General features: G+C 27.6%; 2 protein-coding genes across 4 annotated transcripts; one reads left to right on the top strand and one right to left on the bottom strand.

Moving 5' to 3' along the window:
- Window positions 1-1,017: 1,017 nt before the first annotated feature.
- Window positions 1,018-18,129, top strand: LOC145184026 (Fanconi anemia group J protein homolog). Of its 3 annotated transcripts, none has more exons than XM_090092584.1 (32): window positions 1,018-1,187; window positions 3,341-3,452; window positions 3,576-3,674; window positions 4,212-4,267; window positions 4,594-4,694; window positions 4,863-4,952; window positions 5,273-5,375; window positions 6,163-6,285; window positions 6,614-6,709; window positions 6,847-6,982; window positions 7,258-7,304; window positions 7,909-8,067; window positions 8,191-8,237; window positions 8,349-8,511; window positions 9,109-9,139; window positions 9,394-9,449; window positions 9,615-9,755; window positions 10,136-10,204; window positions 10,433-10,483; window positions 10,591-10,662; window positions 10,834-10,906; window positions 10,983-11,036; window positions 11,178-11,269; window positions 11,425-11,559; window positions 11,733-11,758; window positions 11,890-11,954; window positions 12,038-13,524; window positions 15,798-15,834; window positions 15,916-16,026; window positions 16,381-16,505; window positions 16,716-16,770; window positions 16,897-18,129. In XM_090092584.1, the coding sequence occupies exons 1-31, from the start codon at window positions 1,089-1,091 to the stop codon at window positions 16,764-16,766; spliced, it is 4,107 nt and encodes a 1,368-aa protein (XP_089948710.1). In that variant the 5' UTR covers window positions 1,018-1,088; the 3' UTR covers window positions 16,767-16,770; window positions 16,897-18,129. The 3 variants fall into 3 exon arrangements, with proteins under 3 accessions (XP_089948710.1, XP_089948709.1, XP_089948711.1); XM_090092583.1 differs by having other exon boundaries at window positions 12,038-13,536; XM_090092585.1 differs by lacking the exons at window positions 1,018-1,187; window positions 3,341-3,452; window positions 3,576-3,674 and having other exon boundaries at window positions 4,222-4,262; window positions 12,038-13,536.
- Window positions 16,961-17,926, bottom strand: LOC145184027 (uncharacterized). The gene has a single exon (XM_080059573.2). It carries the CDS (start codon window positions 17,924-17,926, stop codon window positions 16,961-16,963), a length of 966 nt encoding a protein of 321 aa, XP_079915699.2.
- Window positions 18,130-20,420: the final 2,291 nt, after the last annotated feature.

Here is a 20,420-nt window from a genome sequence, read left to right as displayed (position 1 = left end):
CAGATTGCACTTGTTTTGACTAATATTGCACTTATCAGAATACCATATTAATGTCAGGCAACGATTTGACGTGTTCTACACTCTCTGGTGCCTCTGGCAATCTAAATACAAAATACTTCAATTTGAGTACGATTTTTAAAAGTCAAACAACAATTTTTAACTACTATATTTTTCATTTGATAACATGCAGCGTTTATTGTTAAAAAATTTAACCATTTAAAATCTATGTTTCAACCGTCTATAAGTCTAAATGCCTTATAAAAATAAGTCATAATGTCTAAAAAAGCAAGTCTAAATGTCTAAAAAAATAAGTCTAAATTTTTTAAAAAGTATAGAAAATTGAAAACTTCAGATGGGCCGCTGGCTGGGCATTCCTGGTATAAAACAGAAAAAGCGATAAAAATGATGAAGTCTAAATTAAGAAAAATTAATTATGTACGTGTTTGTTATAGTAATAGGTAAAAAAAATATAAAAAAAACAACTGGGATACTCTTTCTTTCTTTTTTTTTAAAAAAAATTTAGCAATTTCGTTCCTCAGACTTGCATTTTCATCATCATTATAATCATTTTGCATCATCCTTGATGTTTCCAAGCAACGCTTGGACAAATCAAGGGTGTAAAATGAGAATCTTTTTTACGTTCTGGAAGTTTAGATTAAAAAGAAAAAAGTTTCCAGAGATTTTCACGCACTCCTTCTGACCTCCACTCCTTCCATTTGCTTATATTTTAAAAATTATACGCGCGAAAAGGAAGGAAAAAAAAAACCAAAATAAAACAAACCAAGAAATTTCTTGGTTTCAAAATTTTTCAAAAAAAAAAAAATTACCTTATGGGTGTGCTAAAATAGTTTTTAATATATATATATATATATATATATATATATATATATATATATATATATATATATATATATATATATATGTATATATATATATTATATATATATATATATATATATATATATATATATATATATATATATATATATATATATATATATATATATATATATGTAAAAGTATATCATTTCAAGGTACACAATTAAGTGCAAAAGTTAAAGGTGAAATTAATAAATTTACAAGGTGATATGGATGCAAATGTAAATCAATATCAGTATTGTATAAATGGTGTAAATGTTAAGTTTCCTGTCAAAGCTTATCCAACACAGATATCTTTGATGTCTAAAGTATGTAAAAGTTGTTATTGTTTTTATTGTTGTTGTTGTTGTTGTTGTTGTTGTTGTTGTTGTTGTTGTTGTTGTTTAAGATTTGAGACCAAAAACCCAACTTCCTGGGTTTTGGGTCTCAAGTTTTCTATTCATAACTTTTTCTTTTTTTTTTTTTTTATTAACACTCAAGATAAGATGCTGCTTAACAATTAGTATAATGATAATAGAATAAGGAGTTTAATGTTATATATTTCATAATTGAAATATTTTTTTTACTTGGAACAGTAATATTCAAACTTAAAAATTTTAAATAAAGCCATCAAACAATTTAGTCATCAGCAATTTTGCATTTTGATCTTAAATGTCTGTATATTTGTAGAAACATTACTGTTTTTTTTCTTCCTAAAAAATTTCTAATTTTGGTCCAAATAATGCCAAAGAATGAGGGAAATCTTTTAATGGATCCAGAACTAGCCGGAAAAGTGTGCAACTGCCATAAAAGCCTTGCAAAATATGTAATTTTAAAGACTTAGATTCATTCATTCCTACAATTCTCCACCAATTTGTTACTGGCATTGAGCTTTTTACATTATCATAGGAAAACAATTAGCATCTTTTAGTTTAAATGCATAGTACCCAGGCATACATTTGTTATAAACCTCATTCAAATATTCCTAAACTTCTTCTTGACTTCTATCCAATGTTCTTTGTAAATAAGTTTTAATAAGTTATTATATAAGTAAAAGTATAAAAGTAGTAAACTTGTAAAAAATGTAGTTTTTACCCTTGTAAAAAATGTAGTTTTTAAATGTAGTTTTTAATTTTTTACAACTTTATAGTATTTTACCTTCATATTTTGGATCTGTTAAATTGGCTAGAAAATGAAATGGATTGATTGCTTTCTTAAACCTATTTAAAAGATCATCTTTGTACAGAGCCAAGTTTTCATCATAAATATAGCTTTTACATACATACATACATACATACATACATACATACATACATACATACATACATACATACATACATACATACATACATACATACATACATACATACATACATACATACATACATACATACATACATGCATGCATGCATGCATACATATATCCATCCATCCATGCATCGATGTATGTATACTTTAAATACAAAAGCATTTTAATCTCACACTCATGTTTTGATTGGATTCTAAGCAGCATGAGTGCATTATTCTGCTGTTTTGAATGGTTTCCATTATCAACTGCAGAAATGAGATATAGTTTGCTTCCAACATGGATACTCAAATCATCTTTAATTTAAAGTATCATCACCAAAATCATTTTTCATTGAATTAATTGCTTCTTTGTTTACCTTTACTAAGAGTTCTGAAAATATCTGTTTACTACTTGGTGGCTTGTATTCAAGTCTAAGTTCTATTATAAGTTCAGTAATATTTCTTGGCAAGGAGCCAACTAGGAGAATTAAATTCATAATACCTAGTGCTACAAATCATTCTTGTTGGATGGTGAAGCTTACCTACTTTCTGTAGATGTTTATGTCTAGTAAGCACCTTTGTCTAAATGGAAAAAAAAAAAGAAAAAGGGTTTGGAAGAAATTTACATTTTTACTGTGACAATTTACATGCAAATTTGGCTTAGTGGGTCTATCTTTTTTGACAACAATGTCTCTACAGAAATAAGCTATGATTTATGTAAAGATCCATTACCTCAGCGGTTCTCAACCTTTAAATTGCCATGACCCTTTTAATGCAACCCCTATGATATAGCGACCCGAACTGTAAAAAAAAAAAAGCTATAAAAAATACAAGTTCCACTCTTAAATAACAGTAAAAAAAAAAACTATAAAAAATGTAAATTCTACTTTTAAATTATAATGTTTGGTACATAAAATGTATTTTATTGAAACTTTGATTAATGTAAAAATAAATTTGCCTTGGGCTGGCACAAAAATATTATTTTTTATTTAAACTTTTTTAGAAACTAATTATTATTCACTAGAGAAGCTTTACTAATAACTTTTTCACTCAAGAGTGCTCAATAGTTTATTGACTTAACAAATTATATTGAACATATTGTGTAAAATGATAACAACAACAACAGCAGTAAAAAAGTACCAACTATGTTGAGTACTCTTGATATATATGTATTTATAACTTTCTTTCTTTAAAGATTTTACAGAGTATTCAAAAGAGACAGTGCTGTTTATTAGAGTCACCTACTGGAAGTGGGAAAAGTTTAGCTTTACTTTGTGCATCATTAGCATGGCTATATGAAGAGAAAAGTATTTATATTAATCCTATTTTTTAAAAGTAAACGTTAATGATTTATCTTACTTGCTAGTTTTTTAAGTAGATTTCTTTCTGAAAAAACATTCTCTCTGCTTTTTTGTCTATAAAAATTTTAGATTCAGAATTTGAATCTACAGTTGAAAAAGAGAATGTGACTAATAATATTCAAGTTGACAATATGAAACAAGAAAATAAAAATACTACTACTTTAAAAGGTACTTTTTAGATTTATTTTTCATTATTTTAAGTCTCACAATTATTTTTTTTTAATTTAATGATCTTTCTTACACTCATAATTTAAAGCACTAAAGCTTTATTTAGTTATGGTATTAAGAATGATATATAAAACTTTACTTATAAATAAAAAAGTTCTTGGGGTGATCTAAAAATACTGCCAGGAGCACTTGCTTTTATGTACATTTTTATAGTTTATTTGAAAACTATTTGCAACATGAAGTATTTACAATTATTTTGACTGTTTCTCTTTAATTAAATATTGTTCCCATGCTTCAATTGGCTGTAATTTTATGCAGACTTTTTATGTTGATCTGCTATCTGGAAACAATTCTGTACCAAAACCTAATTATAGTAGATTTATTAGTAACATATTGAACAAAACCACAATAAAGTTTAAACACTAATGTTGTTTCTAATTTAATGTGTAACTAAAAGCATGGTTTAGTAATATTTTTCTAATATTTTATACAACATGTTTAGTACAAATTATTTTGAAAAAAGTTTTAATTTTTAAGAGGACTTTGATGACGATGATTTCAAAAGAAAGCCAAAAAAAGCACGAAAAGGTTCTGTAAGTCTATGGTTTTTACTTTTAACTCAGGGCTCAAAATGTGTGGTCACAAATCAAATACTATCAATTTAAGATTATATTTTAGAATATGATCTTGATATGTTTGTTTCATATTTTAACATAATTACAATCTAATATCAATATTAAGATAATATCTGAATATTGGACAGTATTTAATTATTAAGTTATCAGAAGTTGTTTCAGGCCTTAGTAAACATTAATTTATTTTTTCAATTTAAAAGCTTGATTTTTAAAGTTCACTTTGTTTTAACATGACATGTTTTTAACCTTTTTTCTTTGTTTTTAATGAAAATATCACATTTTAGCCTTCTTTAATACAAGATAATATTGAACCCGAGTGTAAAGTAGTTGCGCAAAATGCTCCCATAGAAAATCCATTAAAGACGAGTGTAGAGAAGCGAAAGAAGTATGAATGTTATTACTGTTGTTATACTTTAAGCTTGAATCAGTTGTAATTGTTTTACTATTGCATGGTTTAGTTATTTAGAAAATTCTAGAATGTGTGTTCTTTTAGTGTGTAAAAACTTGTTTGTGTTTTCTTTGACTAGATATTTTAAATCTTATTCTTGTTTAGAATTTCAAAAATTTATTTTGGAACACGCACACACAAACAAATTACTCAGATTATTAGAGAGCTAAAAAAAACTGCTTACAAAGATGTAAAGTAAGAAACATTTTTCTATTTATTTTATTTTGAAATATATACTCTTGACTTTTTCACCAAGAGATATTAGTTTTTAGTTACAGTTTGTTTCAATTCTTAGTAGTCTTCAAAAGATAACAAGCTTAGTTTACTTTTAGAATATTTAAACAACACCATAGTCAAACACAGTAGTTTTCTGTGTTCTCATCAGCAAATACATTTTTAAGCTGAAAATCCATTTATTTATATTAATTTAAGAAAAGAATTTAAAAATACTAAGTGAAACTATATATTTTAGTATTTGTTGAAAAAATGAATATTTTTTATTCAAAATAATTTAGGATGAGCATTTTAGGTAGTCGAGAATACACCTGCATTCATCCTACAGTTTCAAAAAATATAAACAAAAGTGAAGAATGCAAAAAACTGGTTCAGGGACAGGAGGTATTTTTAAATTATTTTAGACATAACATTTTAGTAATCTTAAGAAAAAAAAAAGTTTTTAAAATAAGTTGTCTGTATACATAGAAGGATTTAATTGTGTGAAGTGGTTATCAGTTACTGAACTGTTGACTAATTTCAATCCAATTGAACTGATGATCCAATCGAACTGATGATCCAATCGAACTGATGATCCAATCGAACTGATGTTATTGGTAACTTAACTTTCTGATGTATCACAAAAATACATCTTTGCAGTTGTTATTAAAAAAAATTCTTTAACATGCATCAATAGTAAATTATATGTAACATTAGTTAAACATAATAAAAACAAAATTTGTCCCTATAATAAATTCAAATTGTTCTGAAGAAGAAAACTGAAAATTAGACGCAAGTTTCTGCCCATGGAAAGAACTATCAATGTAAAAAAATAATTAAGAAATCTAAGACTAATAATAATGACTAAGGTTTCAACTAAGAATTATTTTGCATTTTTCAGAAAATAATTAACAATTTTTGTATAATCGAAAATTTTAAATATAAAGTATAGTTGTATTATTATCTACCATTGCAAATGTCAGTTGATTATCTCCAATTGTAAACAGTTTATAAGGGCATAGAGTATTTTTACACTTGTCAATGTGGTCCAAAGTTTTGTTTGGTATTTTGTTGTTATAAAAATAGTTAGTTTGGTCTAGAGAAGTATGAACATGAAAGTAACTTGTGATTGGTAATGGAAATCACTTTTTTGTTTTATAATTTTTTAATTAAGTTGATTTCTACTTGGTAGGGAAAGAGCTGCCGCTTCTATAATAATGTTCATCTGTTTTCAAAATATGCTGTTCAACAACAATGCAACTTAAATACAGCTTGGGATATCGAAGACTTAGTAACTGCAGGGAAAAAGAAAAAGGCATCAGCATTTTGTTTTAATAACATTTTTTTAAATTTCAAATACTTAGGTTTTATTTAATGGTAAGTTCTTTAATTTAGTAAAGATACATTAGTTATCTTATGTTATTATCTTACTATTGTTTTAATTGTTAAACAATTTCATTTCATGAATCTTAATTGTTAAACTGGGTTTTACCCTAACTCCTATCTATATTTGTTCTAATTGTAAATCCATCGTTTTTGTCACTTAAAAGGGTCAAAGCAATAATGAGTTAAGGAATCAGTTAGCTAGAACAAATATTAAGTCAGCTACTGGTCTACACTATTTGACTAATTTTTATTTAAAGGCTTGTCCATACTTTGGTGCACGTGAGTTGAGTAGAGTTGCAGAGATCATTTTTTGTCCATTCAATTATCTTATTGATCCAGTTATAAGAAATCAAGCAAGTTGATCTGTTTAATTTTTAAAGTTGTTTTTTTTTTTTAAAGTATTTTTTTTTTTTTTTAAGAATTTTCTTTTGAATATTTTTATAATATTGGCTTAAAATAATTTTTCCAGTTTTTGTGATGAGTATTGTAGATGTCAATCAATATAAATGGTGATGTAGTGATCTTAGATGAAGCCCATAATATTGAAGATGCCTCCCGAGAAGCAGCTAGCTCAGTTATCACAATTTTAGAGTTAGAAGAGGCAAAGCTTGATCTACAATACATGAGTAAGTTTCTAGTTTTGATTTCTAAAATGTTAACATTTTAAAACTAGTTATTAAAAAGGTCAAAAATGATCATGTTTTCAAGCATGTCATCTCATTACATGTTTCAAAAGGTTTTTTTTTTTTTTTTTTAAATGTTATTTTTAAAAAATAATTTAACATGTTTTGAATAATACCTTTTTAAACAGAGTAATGCAATCGATCATTCTTCAAAAATCTATAGACATTTGACTCAGTTTGAAAAACTCACGCCTATTTTTTTTTGTCCTGCTTTTTAGTTGCCACCAAAGTGATTAATGACTCATATACTTGTCTTATGCTGTTGGTAATCAAACTTTATTAGTTTTTTATTTGTTTGTTTGTTTGTTTTTGTCAATTTTATATATAATCAAGTTATCAGGCTATTTAATTGAATAGCTCATTAATTAAGTTAACAGGCTATTTAATTGAATAGCTCATTAAGTATTTAGTTTTAAAATGATGAAGTATAATAGCAAAAAAAGCAAGCTGCTTTCTGAAGTATTTGCCCACCCTTTTTCCTATTTTAAGATATTTTTTGCATAAAAAGGAATCACTTAAAAAATTTTTGAACAACACTTTAAAGCTCTGCAGAGATTACTTAGACAAGCTGTCTGCTGAGGAAGTAATAAAAGGTTTTTTTGGTACCATAAATTAGACATGGTAAGAAAAGTGGTATAAAATTTTAAAGGTCACTTTAATTACATTGATAAATAGAATGAAAATATAAAAGATATTGCTTAAAAGTATAATAGTTTTATCACTTTGTAAATGCTAAAATATAATTTTACGTAATTTTAAAATTAAGTAATTTTAACATAATATTAATGAATTGGAAATTTTTAAATTTATAATTAGGTTTGTTTTGTAGATTTTGTGATAAATTTATTTAATTCTTTTTTTTTTAATAGTGTGATGGAATGTTGTTTTGGATAGAAAGTGTTAAAGATCAACTTGAACAGCGAGGGTTCGAAGATGAAGCTAAAGTATGGACTGGCAAAGAAATCATCAAGATGTTTCAAGAAACAGAAAAGTTAAGGCTGTCTTGTGCTAGTGTTAAACTTTATAAGGTTGGTTTTTAACCTATTTCAAAAAAGTTTGTAAATTTTCAAAAACAACAAACTATTTTCAAAGTTTAGCCCATTTCTAAATTACGCAAAATGATATCTTCTAAAATCTCTCAACTTATTTAGGATCAACTGATTGAGTTAACCAATGTAGAGCAGCAGGATAACACAAAGCAAGTCAAAGCTTTATTTAATATTTTGATTTAAACCTCAAGTGTAATTTTTATTGATATATATTGATATGATATGTAATTTTTATTGATATAGAGTTTTTTTATTTGCAGTACATTTGGAGAGTCAGAAATTCGAATTAGCTCAAAAACTCTGAATACAATTTTAAATCTAATGAAGGTTTTAGAGAAGTTGTTTGATGACAATTATGATTATAGCAATGATTACAGAGCAATACTCTCGCGAACTGCAGTTATGGTTGATATGAACAATGAGGTTTGCATTTTTTTTACATTTAGTATGATGAATTTAGTTTTTTATTTTTTGTTACAAAGAATTTGTAATGAACTAGTTAAAGTTTTAAACCAAGTCTTCATATAAATTGTCTTTAAATTTGTGAATTAAATTTCAAAGGTTTTTGATAATTATTGCAATAAAGTGAATTGTTATTTTCAACATAAAAAAGTTTATATGGCTAATTAATGTTATTAATTATTTTTAATTATTTTAAACAATCTTATTAGTAACGATGATTTGTAAGTTTTCAGCATTTGACTGTAAAAAAACTTTTACACCTAATGACCTTTTTACAGAAAAGTTCACAGAAGTTCATATAAAAGTAAACAGCTGATATGTGTTTTTAGTTTTAAATGTTGTTGCGTTTAATGTCTGATTCAATGGTTCAATGATTTCTCTTGTTGAAGTAAACAATTATTTCTCACGTTATGTTAAAAAAATTTTTGCTTAACTAAGAAAAAAATTTTTTAACATAAAATTGTTTTTTCTGGAAAAATAATTTTTACTTAAATAAGAAACAGGAAATTAAAAAAAAATTTCTAAATATTGTTTTTATGCTGGTGCTTTCCTTTTAAGAGTGTTGGTGGTTGGAAACGAAAAAGCAAATGTAAGTTTCTTTTATAACAATAAAAATGATGAGTTTTTGCTTCCTGTAAAACTTCTTGTTTACTTGTTGTTTCTTGAATTTGAAGTAAACAATTGTTGTCAAGGAAAAACATGTTACACTTGTTCAACAGTTCCCATCTATTAAATTTGTTATAAAATAGTTTTATTATTTTTTATTAAATTTTATATTGTTTAATCTTTTGGAGCAATTGTAATTTTTATTTTCTTTTTACAAGACTTCTTCCTTAATTTTAGCTCAACAGAAAGTGTGGACATATGAGATAAAATGGTGTTGTTTAAATCCTGCTGTGGTAAATTAGCTGTTTTTAAAATTGATTGTAATAAAAATGCAATTCCATTAGCGTTACATCATGTAAATTTATCTGTAGAAAAAACTCCTAAATGTAACAAAAAGATCTGTAAAGACTAAATTACATCAAATTAATGTGTCCTATGATAGTATAAATTTTTTTTAGGTGTTTGCAGAAATCGGCTTACATAGTCGTTGTGTCATTTTGACTTCAGGGACTTTATCTCCAATGTCATCATTTGCTTCAGAGCTAGGTGTGGATTTTCCAATCACATATGAAGGAAATCATATTATAGCTGATTCACAAGTAAGTTAGTAGGATGTGAGAGTTCAATGATCTTACAACTAACTTTGAATTAGGAACAGTATATATTTTTTCTTTTTATAATCATAAAGTTGCAAAATAAAAGTTATTTCAGTCTCTTGACACAAATTTCATGATTCATTTGTGTTGTTACTAGAGAATTTTAGAACTATAATTCACCAAAATTGTTTTTTTTTTAAATGAAAGTTATTCGATTTTTTTTTTTCTTTTCTTTTTAATTCTAATATAAGTATCAGAATCAGTAAGTCAAAAGCCCTCTTTTTGTTTATTTTACTGATTATTTTTTGCTTTTTAAAGAATTTTCTCAACTATTGTATTATATACAACTATTGTATTTAAAATTCCTTTGTGCTTATTTTCAGGTATGGGTTGGAACTTTATCAGTAGGACCAAGTGGAAATGTCATCAATGCAAATTATAAAAATTCAGAGGTAGAGCTGTTTATTTTAATTTGTTAGTCTTTTTCCTATGAAATTTTTGTTTGTTTTTATTTTTGATGAGTTTGTAAAAAGTTTCAATGGATTTTTTGCCTTTTTGAATCATTATGAGTTGTATGAAAAAATGAGAATAAACAAATCCATCCAACTATTTTTTTTTTTCTTGATATTGTTTTTGTACTTTGTGTATGAAGCAGTGAAAATACTATTTTTTTTAAATAGACATTTTCATTTCAAGATGACATTGGCAATATTCTACTACAATTATGCCAGGTGTGTTTGGCTTCTTTTTCTGTGATATTAACTTTAATACTTTGTTTAGCAATTAAAATACAATTGTATTTTGAATTTGTTGAATGAGTAATAAGTTTTTTGTTTAGGCCATTCCACGAGGTATTTTGTGCTTTTTACCTTCATATCACATGATGGAAAAGCTGCATAAAAGATGGGAGGTGTGCTAGTCTTTAAAGTTTTTTTTTGCACCTGATGTGTTTGCATATATATTATATACATTTCAGTTGTAAAAGGTACGACTAAATAAAGTATTCTAAATTACTACTTTTAACCATGCTGTTTGGTCTGTATATTTAATGAACAGTTTATCTTGATTTGTTCTTTAATAGATGACAGGGTTGTTAGATAAAATGGCTGCTTCAAAAGTTGTATTTTTTGAACCTAGAGGAACTGAAAAAAAAGGTATTACACATTTTACCATAATATTACCAGCAAAAAAAATGGTTTTTTTAAGTGTCTAGTTGAATTTGCTTATTAGGTTTTGATGAAACACTTAGGCAATTTTATGAATGTGCAATGTTACCGGATAATGGTATGATTTTCATTTGTTATTAACTGTAATATTTTCATAGTTTTATTATACTTTGTTCTTTTTTACTAAATTTTGTTTTATTTTATTTTAGTAAGTAAAATATTGAATCAGTTAATTTATACAATCTGTTATTGAGTTTAGACATCACAGGAGCTTTGTTATTAGCAGTATGTCGTGGAAAAGTAAGCGAAGGACTTGACTTCAGTGATGACAATGCTCGTGCTGTTGTGGCAGTAAGTTTTGTTGCTTTTCGTTTTTTCATCCCCATTTTTTTTTTCTTTTTGTTTTTCTTTTTGTGTTTCTTTTTTAATAAATTAAATGTTTAAAAGTGAGCTAATTAAAAAAAAAAAAATTCAATTATGTTTTTAGTTAATTAATCTATACTTAGGTTGGTATTCCATTTCCTAATGTTAAAGACCTGTCTGTTATGTTAAAACGCAAGTATAATGATCTGTACACCTCAAAAGGCTTACTAAGTGGAAATGATTGGTATGAACTGCAAGCATTTAGAGCTCTAAATCAGGTGCCTCTTACTTGTAAATAACTTTTATTTTGTTGATTTACACATAAATAATCTTTTTTTTTTCAGAAGCACATTTGATCAGAAATTTTAAAATTTATGAATGAGATAAGTTCATTCAGATAATCTGTTGAAGTATCAATAACAAAATTGCAAAATAATCTTTTTCATTTTAGGCATTGGGAAGATGTTTACGTCATAAGTAAATAACATTGATAATTGCATTTGTAATTTTCATTTTAGATAATAGTTTATTTTGGTATTGTTTTTTTTTTTTTTTTTTGTTATTTTAATTTTGTTTGACCTTAAACAAAATAATTATTTATACTTTAGAAATGACTGGGGAGCATTACTAATGGTTGATGTGAGGTTTTCAAAAACACCAAAGTATGTCGGTGGTGAGAAACTTTAGAATCGACAACATAAGTTTCTCTTGATAGCAATTGTTTCAATGGGTTCAAATACTAAATTTTTATTTCAGGTTTATCCAAATGGATTCGTACAAAGATCAAGCATTTTAATGATTTTCAAACATGTTTTTTATCTGTTAGTGATTTTGCTTATAGTCATCAACAGGGTTGTAGCTCAAAGCATGAGACATCCATTTTTAAGGATGGACAGAAAAAATTTAATGATATACAAGATCAATTTAAAATAAGTGAATCCTTTCTATCTCTACCTTCTTGCTTTGATGCTTGCAAAAGAAGTGAAGTTAGTGAAGTTAAATTGAAAAACATATCTACTACAGTTATGAACAAACTTGGCGAATCAATTAGCAAAGATGTTTCTTTCTACGATGATAATTTGAATAATGAGCGCATATTAGTGGATAAAAGCTCAAATGGTAACGAACAAAGCCAAAAAGATCTTTGTGAATCAAAAGTTTCAACAAAAAAATGTTTTTCTTTTCGTACTCCAAATTCAAAATTTACCTCTAAATATGCTGAAGATAGAATATCTTTTGTAAATTCTCCTTCACCAACAAAAGATGCAAGTAGCTCATTTGATAAGTTGTCTGGTCATGAATCAATTCATAAGTTTAACAAGTTCCAAATGTTTAGAACCCCTGAAAAAACCCTAGACAATAGCTTCAAAAGTGCACCTGATTCTATTTTTGATGATACCACAATTAGCACTTTTGTTACTAAAAGCATAACAACAATTGACAATCAATTACTCAATATATCGATTGCACCATTTGGCAGGAGCCAAAAACTATGCCCCACACTCTCCAAAAGGAATTTTGTATATCCTGTTTCTGACTCTGAAAAAGTGAACCAAACAAATTGCAAAGAGTTGGTTTGTGAAAAAATGTCCAGTACTTCTAATTTATATTCTGAGTTTAAACAATCAACTAATTATCATAATTATTCAAATCCCAAACAGCATTCAACTCCCAATATCTATTTAGTTAACAGTTCGGTAGATTGTAGTTTTCATGAGGATACTTCAGTTGTTGTTGATGAATCAACACAAGATTTGTTTTCTCAAGAACCAATAGAAAGAGATATATGCTTTAAAACTTCATACAAGGAAAATATTTCACAAAAACTTGAACAAACAGATTTTACAGATAGAAAATCTGATGTTAATTTAAAAGATAAAAAAAAGAAAACTGACAATCATAAGAATCAAGTGAATTCATATAATCTAAGGATTGAAGAGAATCAAAGTATTGATTCTTGTCAAACATTGTTATCAGGTGAGACTAGTCTAGCAAGAAAATTTGAAGATAAAAATAACAAATTTACTTGTAAAGCCGTTAAAAATATATATGAAAGCAATGAAGATGAAACTAAAGATTTTGCTGACGTTAAATTAGCTAAAAAAAGTGTGTCATTTCCCAAGCAAACTGAGAGTTTAGCTGTACGTCGAAAAAAGAGAGGCTATAAGAGGATTCTAAGGGAGACCCAGAAGACAAAAGATGAGATGAAACCAAGTCCAGAATTTCATTCTTTATCTACTGATGCGCGTAGTACCGTAAGTTTTGATATGCGATGTCTTCTTAGATTACTTGATGATCTTTTAATTGTATTTTTTACTATTGGTATCGGTTGGGAAACCGATTGCAATAGTAAAAAATACGGAAAGTTTACACGAAGGCAAATCTTGATTTTGGTCTAGTTTTTTTTATGATAAAACTGTTAAAACAAAAAAAAAATTTTAAGTAACCTTTATTTAATTTTAATTAACAAAATAAAAAAAAAAAATTTTAATGATATTTTATAAATTTATGTATATACATAAACAAAAATACAAGAACAAGATATAACTATTGAATTGTTTATACAAAAACTGGCAATTAAATTAAATGAATTGAATTTACTCGAAAAAACTTTGTAAAAAAATTGATAAATTAATATTTAAAGTAGCTTCCTTTTGCTTTTATGATTGGATGCGACAAGGCATGGGTTCAGTAATCTCATATAATAATCCTTGGCAATTCTGACCAAATCTCTCATCACTGTTGTTTAAGTTTTTTTAACTGAAGGTTTCTTATATTTGGCAAGTTTTCCCTCAATCCAGCTCCATACATGCTCAATAGGACTTAAATCAAGCGACCGAGCACACCAAGGAATAGCTTAGTTGCCTTTCTCATCGAGACAGTTTTACATTAACTGCGCAGTATAATGTGTGACGTCATCCTGCTGAAATATTCAATTTTTGCTTCTTCCATAAAACAATGGCGTCGACTGTTTTAAACACTTTTCTAGAGTATCTTTGTAGCTTTTCGTGATTCTTCCGGTATATATATATATATATATATATATATATATATATATATATATATATATATATATATATATATATATATATATATATATATATATATATATATATATATATATATATAAATAAATGAGACTTGAACTACTGTGAGAAATGCATCCCCATATTCTAGCTGAGTCTCCACCTCCTTGTAAACTTGGTATAACATAGCGAGATGAATACTTCTCATGTTTGTATCTTTTACCATACCCCTTTCCTTTGAGATTTAGTAGACCATTCTTCAACAGACCAGTTGATACTTTCTCAACACCATTTCAATCGTCTTAAGGATTTGAACCCTGCGAAAAATGACATTTTTGTCTCCTTTAATTAACTTTGAAGGCCTACCACACTTTGGAGAATCCTTGACTATCTCAGTTCCTTTAAACTTTTAAAATGTATTTTGAACTCAGCCCTCTGAAACACCGACTAATTTTTCTACAGCAACATTTGATTGGTTTCCTTGTTTATTTAAAGCAACAATTTGCCATTTGACACTCACAGGAATACTTTTTTCTGCTCAATTATTTCAAAAAAAACTTATTTCTTCATGAAAATTTTTTTGGTAAGGTATTATATAATTAATACGTGACAAATATCATTTTTCGGATAGATTAAATAAATGAAAAAATAACACAATTCGTTAAAACTTTTAATGGCTATTTATTCCAAGGTAAAAAAATCACTAACTAATAGAGAGAGAGAGAAGTGTTGCGCATGCGCTAAAATGTTCTCAATAAACAGGAACTTTTGCTCTTATTTTTAAAAGATTTTTAAAAATCTTTCGCTTTGACAATTTTGTCATCAAAAAACTAGATCGCTATCATAAAAAATTTATCCTCGTATAAACTTTCTGAACATACTGTATAATTGAAAAATCGTCAATTTACACTTCCGCTCAAAATGATGTCGAGTTGTTCTTTTTGCTTTTATGTGAATTTTAATTGTTTTTTTAATGATAAACATGTCCAGATTATTATTTTCGGTCAATTAATAATCATTAAATGTATGATATTGAGTTATCGTATTTCATTAAATATATGATAGTTGGATATATAACAACTAATATTGCGTAACAGCATGTAACGTGACATCATGTTCATAACAGTTACGTCACACCAAAATTATGATTGTTTGATGAAATCTTAAAAAATGAACTTTATTGAAAAAATAATAAAATCTTTAATTTCATCCTATTATTGCTCTTATTATTGCTAGTTTCAGAAGATATATATATATATAAATAGGTTCAGGTATATTTTTATAATTTATATTTCGATCATTCTAAATTTTTTTTCTTGAGATATAGGGGGAAAGGGAAGGGGGGAAGATGTTTATCACCTTGAAAACATAATTTTATTTATTTTAAATTAAATGGATAATTTTTAAATTAAAAGACTTTTTTAAAATGAAAAGGTTATTTTAAAAATATTTTGTAAATATCTTTTAAAATTTAAGTTTGTGTCTTTCAGTTAGTTTGTGCAACCTGCAAATTGCTTCTCGTTCAAGGTAAACTCACAGTTTTAAGTTGAACAGATATTTAGTTAAGAAAAATTTTTTCGATGAGTTCAAAGCGCTCTTTGTTTCTAGGTGACTTTGAAGACGTTTCTGAATTGCTTCTCTCAAAGAAGGTTTTTCTGTTAAAAAAATCATCGCCTTGTATTCAATTTAATGATACAAAGAGCACTCTTAATGGTTTCAGTAAGTATTTGCATTTGATATTGTAATTTAACTAATGTAGAAATCATGGAATATCTAAAATACTTCCCATTTGCAATGTTTCTTTGCACATAATTTTTGACTCTTTTTCTCCAAGTAAAATAAAGAACCATACTGGTACGGTTAAAGAATTTATCAACGTGTTTGGGGAAGAAAAAAAAAAGACGTCATAAAATTTTTTGCTATCTGTTGTGAATGATAATTTAACATAATAGAAATGATGATTAAACAATAACATAAAGCAAAAAATGTAGCTAGTGGCTCCTTAGGTTATATGTTCTTGTATTCCAAATGTAATGTTAATTAACTGCTTAGTTTGATTTTCTCTCATCCAAGGGTTAAATTCGTTTTTTGACGAAGGTCAGTTACACATACCGTTGTTTTGTCCTAACTGTGCAGTGCATATAGATTACGAAAACCTGTTACCTGCTGGTGTAAAAGTTATAAGTGTAGATGAGCGGGTAAGTTGTTAATAAATTAAAAATGTCATTTTTTCCAATATGATATTCAAAAACTAATAAGTGAGGAATACAGTTATTTAAGACCTAAAGTATAAATAAAGGTCACACATTTTTGGGATAGGTTTTTTTCACTCACAGCACTAACTTTTAAAAATGTCTATTTTAAACAAAATATACGGTTGCAATTATGGTGTTATTTACTAATTGCAGCGTGAAGTAAAATCTTACTTGTTTCAAGACAGAGTCTCGACAGTTTCTTGATTAGGTATTTTAATCGATTTTTTAAAATGTAAAGTTCCCCTCGCGTGTTTGTGTAGTTGAAATAGACTTTCATAACTATTAAAACGTATTGATTTTAAGTAGTAAAGTTGTAAAATCTTTGATTTTTCAGGCCCAGATTATTTAAATGTTAATCCAACAACAGTTACCAAGAAAAAAATCAGTACTTTGAAGACTCATACTGCATGTTCGTTTGCTTCATTTTCGATCTCTTTAAGCGGTCTTGAATGACACATGCTCTCTGCTCTCCACCTTTTTTCAATGGTCCTATGACTCTGAAACTGGTTAATGCATGCTTTTCGCAGTGCTGTAAGTCGAGTAAGCAAGCTAAAAACTTTTACAATGCAACTTATCATTATTAACCAGTAAATAACTCTCTGTGCTGTTCGTGCTTCAATCGAACCTTGCTTACATGTGTGCAAGTAAACGCAAGTTCCCAATATTGGCACGTAAACAATTGCAAACGATAACGTGATATATAAGTATGTATTTGCTGCTCTCTTCTCCATTTTATGCGATGTAAAATCTGGGTCAAATTGTTGTTTGTATTGCGACTGAGTGGCAGTCTGCTCTTTTTGTAACAACACGCTAAATAGCCTGGCACGAGACTTGTGTAATTTGAACTGATAACAGCTAAGTGCTATTAATTTTACAATAATTGTTGCACTTATTAAACATGTTAAAATTGTTGAGAGATACTTTTTATAATCTGTGTAAAAAAAAAATGTCGATGTTAAAAAAGAAATTACCCAACTAGATCCAACGGCAACAAGTATGTAAACAAGCTTAATCTTCCTGTAGTATTCAGGGCGTCTCAGTGACGTTATACGGTCTACTGCCAGGAGAATCACATTAAATAGGTAAACCTTGGTCAACAAGACAATTCCATACCTTGAGAGTATACCTATAGGGTTCTCTTCTTGCAGATTTCTTAATTTCTGAATATCGAGGTAGAGCGTGATCGGACACAAAACTACTGCTATGACCAAATCGCTTACCGATATGTTAAATATGATGGCATGAAATTTCGAATGAAAGTTTGGGTTACGTAAAATTGTGTACAATACTGTGATGTTTAACGGAATGATGAGTACCATTACAAAACTTGATACAGCGAGAGATATAAATATCAAAACAGTCATTCTTTTTCATTAGATTTCCTTCGAACCAAGTTGTAACTCCCTTGTTAAAATATTATTATGAACTCATTAATTTTCTTTTTGAAGCATGTGGGAGTTAACATAACACGCACAAAGCGATTGTTCGCAAAAAGAACTTCTCAAATGCAGCTGTTTTTTGTTGTTTTAATTTCTAATTTTTTCTTACATAATAGAAGTAACAACTATTGAAGTAGTGTTTAATATCGAAGTAGTTCATTTATCTCGTGGATTTTTCTTTTTCCTGTCTGTCGCCTCATGTTTTGTTTAAATTTTTGTTTTTTTAAGTAAACTTCTTTGCAACTAAATTTAAAATAAAGGAAAAATTCAAAAATGCTCAAGTAATACAAAGATTTTCGTATTGTTAACGGCTCTTACTGAAATAGGCGAAAGAAAAAGAGTTTTTACATCTGGCAGAATATCACGTTTCGGTCTTTTAGTTCTGGACAACTCCTAAATGGCGATTACTAAACACTGCTTTACTTATCTTGCTGTCGGCATACTTGATATCTTAATTATATACGATTCTAAAAGAAGCAGTAGAATTTCACGAAATAGTTTTTAAAAAAAAAAGATTAGTCATATAAGTAAAAGATCCTCTCTTTAAGTAAAAACTAATTTATCTACGAAGTAGGACCATCAACTTGCGTCCATAATTATGGCGATTTAACATGTGAATCAATCAAGCATAGTTTTCTTTTAACTTATAAATACGAACGTCCTTTAAAATCAAATCCTACAAAAAAAAAGACTTTCACCTCGTAAAAATACGTTTTAAAACGTGTTAATATAACTATGTAGCCAATCAAGTATGGATCTACTGTTTAAAATTGATTCGGATACTTTTCTCTTCAAACAAGCGTATTTTTTTTTACATATTCTGGAAACAAATTGCCTCAAATGATTCATTCTGGGTTGGGAATAGATAACGCGACACAGAACCTCATAACTTAAACAATAAAAATTCTTTTTTTAATTGATCTTTTGGCGATAAGTTAAAAACATTGATGTTTAAGTTAAGATTAATCTTTGATTTTCTGAGCTGTAAAAGATTGTAAATGACAACTTTTTAAAATAGTTGTTGCCACAACTACTAGAATAAACTTAGGTAATTTAGCCTTGTTAATATAACATAAAATAGAATTTCACTGCAGATGTTTAAAACACCGAAGATACATAGTGATAAAATACAGCGTAAGAAATAAATTTTTGATGAACTTTCTGGGATGCGATAACGCTGAAGGGGAAAAAAAAACAATCGGAAGTTATCTTTAAAAGCATGATTTACTTCTTTATTTCTTGTAGACTATGCAGTGCTTTTGAATTCAGTGAATTTGAATTCAATGAATTCAGTTTTTAAAATACGCTTTGTGCATTCCGACCGATCTGAAAAATCTTCGTTTTTTTTTTGTTTTTTTTTGAAGTCTTAAATTACGAAACTGCGTGGTAAAGTTCGATTACAGTAATAATGGCTGATTAATGTGATAAAGCATAATTTTAATATCCTAATTTTGAAATAAAGTAGATCGTCGACAAGCATATGCCTCAAGGAACCTAAAGAATAAGAGGAAAACTTGTCCCTGGCTTTCTTATGCAGTTGATAAAGTACCTTCATTAGCAAGTTAATGAGGGTTCGTGATCAACTGCTTAAGAAAGCAAAAGCAAACAGTATAAAAGACTAGATTATAAGCAAAAATCTGCAAAATAACTGCCACGATGAATTTAAAAAAGTAAAAAGCAGTTCTCGACTCTAAAACGTTCTGGAAGTCAATCAAAAATATTATTCCTAAAAAAGGAAAAACTCCAAAACATTTTATTTGACTTCCTGTCGCCAAAAAGTTAGTAGCAAACACTTTTTCTTTTTGTTTTGCTGATATAATAAAAGCAATTAAAGAAAAAGCGACTTCTTTAACTGGCTTTATTTAACAAAAACCGAAAATTTCAAACAAAAAACCTATAACCGATCTCTAAAATACGTTTTAAAAGCGTTGGTCGAAAAATAATTAAAGCATCTAAAATGTAAAAAAGACTACAAGTTTAGACGATCTACCATCTAATTTACATAAGAATGGGGTGATTTGGATACATAATTACACTTAATTCGTCTGCTAAATAATTACGGATTAAAAAATGTTAATGATTTTTAGTTTAGGTTGCTTACTAAGTAATCTTCTATTTAAGAATTATCTGCTACTTATCTGATGAAATTGGAAGTGAAGCAGGCAGTAGTCAAATAGTTGGTGTCATGATTATCAACTTTAAAAAGGCTTTTGTGACTAAAAGTGACAACATTCTCTTGGAAAAGTTGCCTCCATTGAATTAATAGTAATAATTTGATACCAAATACATAATACGATTATCATTGACTTCGATCAGAGACTTTGAAGAGCGCTACAGCACAACAAGACACTGAAATGCATGCGGGAATACCTGACTTACTTTAGGGAATTCTGTGCAAAAAATAAAGATAAAAAGCAAT

Source organism: Hydra viridissima, unplaced genomic scaffold (assembly GCF_058129835.1).
Source record: "Hydra viridissima isolate aposymbiotic clone 2 unplaced genomic scaffold, HvirCarnegie_v1 scaffold_7, whole genome shotgun sequence".
Classification (NCBI taxonomy): domain Eukaryota; kingdom Metazoa; phylum Cnidaria; class Hydrozoa; order Anthoathecata; family Hydridae; genus Hydra; species Hydra viridissima.
Note: the sequence above shows the minus strand (reverse complement) of the source record. Positions and strands in the feature narration are given on the sequence as shown.